Here is a 9,758-nt window from a genome sequence, read left to right on the forward strand (position 1 = left end):
GCATACCCAGCGTGTACTTTTTTTTAGATTCAGATGAGGAGTTGTTCGTCAGTAAGCAAGAATATGATTGCGTTATTTGTAACCAAGCCACGCCTAGTACTGAAGAGAAGCCAATGGGATTGGTGGTGTGGATTCAGGCGACTAGCGTGATTGGCCATAGGCGAAGGCACGGGCAGTGTGTGTTGCCCACGTGTGATGACGAAAGGGCGTTACTGAGACGTGATGACACGTTAAGTGCAGAGTTTGATCGGAGATTAGAGGAGCTAAATCGACATTTTGATCCAGTAAGTCTTGGCAGTTAGTGACTTGTTTTTTTTTTACGTTTCGTGTTGTAGAAGTCGTGGTATTTATCAGTGAATGTGGGATGGGACGGTGGTGTCCATGTTCAAACGTGTGGTCACCATCTACATTTAGACTGTTTAAATGCATATTTGCAGTCATTAAGGTCGCAACAACGGCAAGTATCGTGAGTAGTGAAAATTTTTTGTATTGTTGGAAGTAATCGACATTTTAAAACGATGTTCTTTTTCTAGGGGTGAATATTTCTGCCCACTTTGTAGGCAGCTAGCGAATTCAGTGTTGCCGCTGGCACCACAATTGGGTGATTGCGCTCAAATGGTCAGATCGAATCCTTCTAGTATGTCACAGATTCTAGACGAACTTAGAGACTTCTTGGAAGAAAACGATCAGAAACCTGTAAGTGACAACTTTAATATAATGGCAACTTTTAATTCCGAATGTTTCACAGAGTAATTCGAGTATGGCAGAAGCTATAGGTAAAATAATGGAAGTGATGACTAGTAGTACCCAATTAAAGCCGATGTTAAGATCAAAGAGCGACAAACCGATTCCTCAAAGTTTATTCCTATTCGTAACTTCCATAGCTAGAACTAATTTAGAAACCGAATTAAGCCAGAGAGGGGGTACGTTGGTGACGTCCAGCGAACCCCCGAATCCATTCTTACCTAAACGAGATTGTATAGGTTGGTACTGCTCGTACTTAACTCTATGGTCTCTAATGTGTGAACGTTTCAGTTCCTTTACTTCATGTACTCTCTGTTCATGCTCGGGTAGCTAGAGTTCTAGCACGGTGGCCTGCTTGGATGACGTTCCAGCAACTGTGCGGACTACCGCCGAAACCTCCTAGTGACACCGCTTTGGCTCCAATAGAGAACGAAGTGCCGTTATTACTCAAAGATCCAGTAGCTCTCTTGTTGCAGTTCATCTTACTGTTACCTCTGCATTTGGATCAAAGTAGGTTTGACCTAAAATCATAGAAAAACGTAGTTAAACTTTTGTTCGTCCAGATTATTTCATCACCACCGTTCAGATGGTTTACAACTTGCTGTACTACCAGGTCGTAGCGCAGATCTCGTGCGGTCTGACCGGAGCGGAGAGAGCCAGAGCCACGACAGGTGCTAACGAAGGGAAGATCTGTACGCTTATGGACGCTCTAGCGCTTATTAATAAATGTCTAGGCAATACAGCTCTGTACATGGAGGACGACGAAGGGTGCAGCGAAAAACCTCAAGTGAATATGGTTGCCTTAGAACTGCAGGTACGTAGTAAACCCAGTAACTGACGACTGATTTGTTTAACTTTTGTGATTTTCAGGTGCAAAAGTTGTGCTTGCCGTACCTTCGTATAGCAGCACTACTGAAGTACCATATTTATCAGCAACCTTTGCCCGATATTCGTACGCCTCAGACGGAATTCGTTTGCTTAGTACATTACTTAGAATTAGTAACAGAACAAATAGACTGGGAATGCTTTAACGCTGCAGCAGCTTTAAATTGGCCGGCGGAAACGCAGATGTATACGGCGTCGCCACAGTCGTGGTGTAATCAGTATGTCGTCTTCGTGGATAAAAGTCAGATCGCGGCTAGGTCGTTTTTGGTGGATCAACACATAACGTGGCATCCACCGCGACTGTTGCAACTGCCTAGGGAATATGAAAGGATATTCACGGTGAGTAGTGTTAATGTCAAGTTTTAAAATTTATTGAGTGGACAATGGTCACAAGTTGGGATCAGTGCGACTGTGGGGGTGGACCAGCATATACGTTAAACACTCTATACCTATTTTTGTTGTAACAGTCTGTATGTATGAATTCAAGAATATTTGATAATGAAATCGAGTGCTACAAAGGGGCAGGTGATATTAATTTAAAAAATTGATATCATATTTTGTCAGTTCTTTTTTTCGACCAGATGGTATAAAATTAAAACATTGAATTAATTAAGGTTTACAAAGTATAGTGTCCGTCGTTTACAAAGTATGGTGTACACACTGCTTATATAAAATTTTAGAAAATATGGGTGGCAGGGTAAAAATTGAAAATCCACAAGTATAAAAACATGTTATTTTATTACATTCACTATGGTAGATTTTAAGGTGACGTCATCACATTGTTAGCGTGGGTGATTAAACAAATTTTGGTTTTACGATAATCTTACAAAGCTTACAAGTTTTCAGAGCATTCGGTTTTACAACTTCGAAGTTAAATTGTAAAATGTTGTTATACAATTTTAATTTTTTCCCCAAAAATCTGGATGTCTAGGGTGAAAACTCGACACGGTTTCATGACTCACACGTGCACGAATATGCAATCCTATAAAATTAAATGTATATGATACCAAAAAAAAGGCGACAAATTAGTAGTTAGTATGTAAAATGGTACGTTTCACCCCACATTTTGTTTTTTTAATTGATTATAAAGTGCTTTATCATTTTTTTAAGATAACAGGCGAATTTTGTATTTGTAAAAATTTTAAAGTCAGCTGTTTCTATATGGATGCGCTGGAATCTGGCCAAAATATTCAGAAATCGATCTTTTAAAAAAATGATCTTAAAAAATGCATCAAAAAACCTGTACGACAAAAATTGACTTAACTTCAACGTCAAAATTAGTCCTTGTTTGCTTAAAAAAATGTTACAGTACCTTAAAGTAGATAAAACATATTTAAAAATAGCTTAAATAGATGAAAAAAATGTGGGGTGAAACGTACCATTTTACTTTCTACTGATCTCGATTTAGAAATTTCGTCTGAAATGTTCGATAATCCAAACCGAGTCCTTCAGATGAGGATTGGATTTGAAATAACAAACAATGCTTTTAGAACCACGAAAATTTATATTTGGTAAATATAAATTAAAGAATCTTAGCCCCGCCCACCCACCCTTTCTTTCATTTTTACTTCCCGAGCGTAAGCGTCAAATTTTGTATTTATATTAGGTATATCATGTAGATGGTAAAACGCTAACCAAAATTTGTCTAATCATCCCCACCACTAAAGTCATGACGTCAATTCAAAATTGTACATAGTAAATGGGTTTTAAATTGTATCAACAAACATAGTCTTACACATTTAGTTTATGACACCGAATTAAGATTTTACCCGAAACGTCCAGATTTTTGTAAAAAAAATCAAAATTAGGAAACAACATTTTGACATTTAATTTGGAATCTGCAAAACCGAATGCTTTGAAATCTTGCAAATGGTTTACAGTTATGATAAGCATGATAAGTTTTTATTCAAAATATATTTACTTGTCCCCTCCAAAAAATTGATAACGTCACCTCAAAATTTTGCTGAATAAATCCTATCTTAAATGTGTAAAGAATGATGAGTCTATACTTGTGATTTATCACTGCATTAATATTTTTTAGATTTGCTTATACGGGGTGTCTGAAAAAAATTAATGATTGAGTCAATTAATTTTATTGATTTAATCAAGAATTGCAAAACTGAATAGTTTGAAATCTTCAGACGTATTTGTCTTAAATTACAAGTACTACACAGGGTGTTCCCTTTATCTCTTCATGCCTGACAATTTTTGCAAAAGCAACATTCAAAAATCCACAACTTTTTAATATATAATCTTAAAAATGGGATGAAATGTTAAAAAAAGTAAAAAACACCTGTACGCAAAAGTTGACTTTTGTTATTTTATAAAAAAATTAAAATAAAAAAAACGTCAACGTCACAATTGGTGTCTGTTTGCTTTAAAAAAATGTTACAGTACCTTAAAATAGAATAAAAAATAGATAAAAAATTCACCAAAATTTATATTTTTGGTAAATATAAATTAAAGCACACTTTATGGCAAAACTAAAATGTCTATTGCTTGCTTGTAAAAGACTCAGTAAGGAAAAGTTAACTTAGTTACGCCCACCCACCCCTTCTCTCATTTTTTCTTCTGAAATAAGACATGAATCTTACAGCGAATAGTATAACGAAAAATTATTATTAGACCTTTTTGTAACAGCCTATATTTAACAAAATTAACCCCGCCCACCTCCCCGCCTTCATTTAAGGGTTCATTTTATCCAGTCCTGATGAAGGATGGATCTCATACTGAAATAAAATCGTTAGAGTGAGAACAGCACGGGTGGGCGGGGCTAGTACTTACTAAGACAGGACTGACTTCGGTAAATGAGTTACTTAGAAAATAAAGTGTGGGTGGGCGGGGCTAAGATAAGACTGACTGTGGAAAATTGCATACCCTCTAAGAAAATTGATTAAAGATTTACCAGGTTTACGATAACCTTTAAACGTTTGCAAAATTTCAGAGCATTTGATTTTTTTTTCAAATATTTTAATGTCTAGGATACAAACTCAACAGGGATTCATAAACCACATATGCAAGTGTATCTTTTTTTATAAAATTTAAATAATATTTACTACTGTAAATTTTGGAGATGACGCCAACAGATTGTTGGTCGGGATGATTAGCCAGATTTTGATTAACATTTTACCGTATACCGATATTCGTAATACACATAGAATTTGACAATTGGTTCAGTAGTTTCGGAGATAATCTGTCCAATAAAAATCCGGACAGACGGCAGATAAACAGACGAACGGACGGAAACGGGAGACCTATTGTTTCGTAGAAAACAAAACAAAATTATTCTAAAACAGAAACAGAATTAAATATTCATTGTTTACTGATTTCGTAATTTCGTCAATTCTCTACAATTTCATTAACTGACTCGATATGGTCATTTTGAATCGTTTTCGACAATCCGCCAGAAACAGAAGACTCACCTAAAAATTTATTACACCTTTCGTCCATAGTTTACTGCAAATTTCGCCAGTTTTCTAAAATTACCTTGATTTTAGAAATGCGTGCCTTCATCAAGTCTCGAAACGCAAATTCAACTATGTTAATTAAATGTTTGAACATTAATCTTACTCGTGTTTTCATATTATCATAACCGGACGGTGACCAAGGAATCTTTTTATTATTCTCAAGTAATAAACTAATAAACAATACACCAAAAAAGTTTATTAATGTTCGCACTACGTGTTGACCTCTGACATTTTTCATACCGCGACGCACAAAAAGATCTGAAATGGCTGAACTTCGCCTAAAAAAAATTAATTTACCTGAATTTTGTTGGAAAATAATGATAGAACCGCCAGATCGTGTAATAAATTAATTAAAAATTCAAATTGTTTTTTAAAATGTTTAAAAACTCAAATTATGGACGAACAATACACCTCAACACGCCCCAGACGAGCCGTCACTCTGCCCTAGTTGAAGCTTTAATTTTGAATGTCAGTTTAAAAACAAGAATAGAGTGTTCAACTCGGATGCTAGTCTCATGCCCGCTTATCTATAAAAAGTATAGAGGAACAAAAATGTCTTATGTTTGTTTTTTTTTTTTTGCAGTACTACCATAAGCGGCCGTGTAGTCAGTGCCAGTCGGTGCCGCAGGAAACTGCAATCTGCCTGATGTGTGGCACTATAGTCTGTCTAAAGCAAGGCTGCTGCAAGCAGCAGAACATTTGTGAGGCTACTGCGCATGCGTCGGAGTGCGGTGCAGGCACTGGAGTTTTTCTGGTAGTGACATCAACATACATCATTGTCATCCGAGGGCGCAAAGCGTGTTTATGGGGTTCGTTGTACCTAGACGAATTTGAGGAGGAAGATAGAGATTTAAAGTGAGTGTTTGAATCGTTGAGTTGACGTTTTGACGACTTTTTTCTTTGTTTGCAGACGCGGTAAGCCTTTGTATTTGAGCAAAGAGAGATATCAGTTGTTGGAACAGCAGTGGTTAGCTCACCGCTTTGATCACATAGAGAAGACTTGGATTCAACATAGTAATGCGTTGTAATTTTCGCCGATTTACATCTGAAATATGTATTTTTTAGACGTTTTAATCAGAGAATTGTTAAAACGTTACAATAAATGAATTGTTATAAAATCTTACAGACCGCATTCTCTCTTTAAGTGTTATTTACGTCACTGTATGTATATTTTCATTGTGTTTTTACTTTATTCTAGTCTATTGTAGGTTGACTATACAGAACTAACACAGGGCCTAAAATATATTCAAATTGTGCTAGCATAAATTATACACATAACGGATGATTGTTTATATGAATCGATTTTTTTATTTTGTTAGGTGTAAACATTTATTGGTAGGATTTTTGATTTGACTTATGGGAAAGTTTTCAGCAGACGTTGACAGGCAAGAACAATAATTTACTATTACGTATGTATAACTGTATATAATTTGCAATAGTATTATTCACACATGAATACTGTGAAGTTTAGTGTGGAGATACTGTAATGGCTTGTGATAATCATTTAGTTTTAGATTAATAATGATGTGGGCACAGTTCAATACGTCCATATCAGTGTCTTCATATACATTGTGAATTTGTTCATAAATACGTTAGTTATTTATTGTAAAAGTATGATTGAACATATAGTTTTAACGTGAAACGGCAGTGTTTTACCTAGCTCATCTACAAGATTTTTTTTTTGAGATTTGCTGTAAATGATAAATAAATAACGTTGTACATTGTACAAATTTATTTTTTTACCTTTATACCCTCTATATCCCGTTGAAAAATTAATATTGTGATAATCCAAACATCCCGCCTTTGATTGACACGTGAAAAAAAAATTAAAGCCCGCGAAATTATGCTAATTTCATTCTCTAGCACAGCAAAGTTACCCATAGGAGGTGTTATAGCACGAGCGGAGTTTGGGGCTCCAGGTCGTGGCTGTTCTTCTACCCACGACGGTAATTATATCTAACGCAAGCACTACCGTCCAGCACAAAGAGACGCGCCTCTCTACCCAGGCCGTTAGGGTCGTGAACTCGTGGTTGGAGCTAACAGCGTCACGTCATCTCGACCGCTCCCCTGACTTCTATACAAAACCTACATCCTTTGTGCAGATGGCGCGATAAATCCCACCAGCTCGACTAGAAACCGCGCACTCCGCTTCTGCCACGTATTTCGGTGTGATCTAACCTCAATTCCGTTTTAAATGTTTACTTTCACTGCATCTTATGCATCCAGAAACTTATTCATAACTTTGTAGACAAAGGGTGTTATCCTGACTAAGTGAATTTCATGAAATCTCCTAGTAAGTGTTTATCTAAACAAATTCCTGATCGTTAAATTGTGTTAGAACTAGTTAACGATTAAACTCCTAACATGAACTGTGAATTTACAAACACTAAAACAAATTTACCACACGTGTTAGCGTCGGTCAAAAATTAGCATTTTTCCGATTAGACAGCCGCAAGAATTAGCTGCGCGTGTTGGGAAAAAACTGTGGCGTCGTCGTTACAATTATTAATTCCTCCCTTTTATTAACTACTAAGCCAATTAACTTAACCTACTCACCGCGTCCTTTCACCATGCTTTCACACACAAAACCAAACCAAATAAAGCCAACTTCTCGCTATCAAGCCGCGCTCTACTGCCAACCCTCTAACTAAAATTTCAAGCAGAACTACACACTATCCAAAAGCGCTAACATGCACATGGTTGCCTATGTTTAACGATTTGTTTGATTGAATTTTTTTTTAAACGATGGGCTGCCGTTAATAGAAGAGGTCTAGTCGCTGGTCGGCGAGGGTGTACATTAACTTCATTTAGGCATCTTCTAATTGTTTCCAGGCTTACTTGCATAATATTTACCCGTGCAAGTTTCATTTGAAGATACTTGTGTAACGGTAACCGTTTTAGCTGACGCCGGTAGTTCCCCGAACTCCGAGATGGTGGTGATGACATCACCGCGTTGGACGACGGTGGAGGGGAATGGAAGGATGTCAGTACCACTTCGGACACGAATTGAGCTTGTTGCTATTCTTTTATATTTTTAATAAATTGAATAAAACACCTTTCTGGCTTATAAAGCAGCGGTGGGATAGCCTTCCGCTTTATCTAAAGTATCTGGTGCGTTAAGTGTCAAAGTTTGGTTAGTGTAAAAATACGATTATTAGTTTGTGCGTGTTTGTGCTACATTGGGCCGCTAGTACGCAGAAAAACGAAACCGGCGAAGATGGCATTCCAATAGCTCGCATAGAGAAGACGCCGAAAATACTGCCGGACTCCAGAAGTTGGAAACGATGATAGAGAATTTATTGCGACGTAATTCCACAAGCAGTGAACCCAATCGAACGCTGGTGAGAATGACGTTGTTACCGGACAGTGCTATTACGAGTTAGAACTCAATCATATGAACGACAGGAAAAATTTGTCAATCTAGACTTGGGCAGAACTCGCTCTCGCCAGCCGAAAAGGGCAAAATTAATGAAACAAGAGTACATCGTGAATCGAATTCCCCAACATAAAAATACATAAAACACATGTTAAATATGGTCCAAAACACAAAATATCGTTCGGTACGCACGTCGCTTTGAGAGGAGCGTCCGAGTAAATACGTTCCAAAATTGAAGTCATAGAGCACATTAAATATAACACAAAATCAGCATAAAATCCCCTTTCCTCTTTCGAATCCACCACGACATTTATTTCGCTGAACATTTCCAAAGCGATTCAAATTTTTAAAAATTAAATCTTGAATAATGCCAATTACTGCGTTAGGATTACAAATGGAAATTTGGTTAATTTAAATAATAATTTAAGAAGGACCATCCATCCACTGAGACATTTCACAATTTAGAGTATTATAAAATAATGCATCGAAACATTTCTGGTATAATACTGATTTTTTTTTGTTGTCATACAAGAAATAAAAATGTATAATTTAACTTGAACCGGGATAGTACAGTGTACTCGAGTTATATCTAAAGTGTACGTATGTTTTTACGTAAATATTACACTGTATCACGCTTCTTAACTTCTCACTCGAGACTGATGACAGTTCACTTACGGTATTTAAACTGATCTAAACCTGGACCCATTTTGAGAGAAAGGACCTCCGTTAGTCAAATTCATATCTTCTTGGAAAACGGGAGGGCTTTTAAATTTTTTAACAGGTTTAAGAGGAGTAATACATATTTTTGCGGCTTGAATTCGAACAGTGTTTGCGAGACCAGCATGTGATGTGAAGCTTTCGGTCCACGCATTTTGATGTAATGAATAACTTAAAATACAAATAACACATGATTTAAGATCTTGTAATTTTGTTGTTTGATATTGATGATAGAGTGTGGCATAATTTAACATCATGTAAATTCTTTGTTGGTTGAAATTCTTGACAGAGCGTAGCGTAGGTGATTAATTTCAGTAGGTAATTTTAATACTCAATGAATGATCGTTATAAATTCGAAAGACACAGAATTCGAATTTAATCGAAATAAAGAAGCACAAAACTGCGTAGCTAAAGCAGAATTTTTGGGAATAAAAATGTGTGTCATCTTTTGTGTTTGTTTTAGGGACACTTTTCTAATTTTAGGGTTCACCACTTCGCATTTGAACACAGTCCTCCATAAAAAAACATAGGTTCCACTTTTGTTGACGATCACAGTTCAATGGTCAACG

The 9,758-nt window shown here is 36.5% G+C and overlaps 1 protein-coding gene across 2 annotated transcripts in view; it reads left to right on the plus strand.

Moving 5' to 3' along the window:
- Positions 1–6,219, plus strand: part of Ubr3 (Ubr3 ubiquitin ligase) — a 135,018-nt gene extending 128,799 nt beyond the window's left edge. The window contains exons 14-22 of one of the 2 annotated variants that reach the window (XM_064048297.1): positions 28–284; positions 336–466; positions 534–696; positions 749–983; positions 1,036–1,254; positions 1,308–1,558; positions 1,615–1,968; positions 5,680–5,951; positions 6,007–6,219. In XM_064048297.1, coding sequence (XP_063904367.1) covers positions 28–284; positions 336–466; positions 534–696; positions 749–983; positions 1,036–1,254; positions 1,308–1,558; positions 1,615–1,968; positions 5,680–5,951; positions 6,007–6,124 — 2,000 coding nt within the window. In that variant the 3' untranslated portion in view covers positions 6,125–6,219. The remainder of the gene's footprint in view (positions 1–27; positions 285–335; positions 467–533; positions 697–748; positions 984–1,035; positions 1,255–1,307; positions 1,559–1,614; positions 1,969–5,679; positions 5,952–6,006) is intronic. The other variant, XM_064048298.1, reaches the window with a different exon arrangement.
- The last annotated feature ends 3,539 nt before the right edge of the window (positions 6,220–9,758 follow it).

The sequence above is a fragment of the Zophobas morio genome, unplaced genomic scaffold (assembly GCF_036711695.1).
Source record: "Zophobas morio isolate AGI-343-1 ecotype UQ-CSIRO unplaced genomic scaffold, CSIRO_AGI_Zmor_V1 ptg000006l, whole genome shotgun sequence".
Classification (NCBI taxonomy): Eukaryota; Metazoa; Arthropoda; class Insecta; order Coleoptera; family Tenebrionidae; genus Zophobas; species Zophobas morio.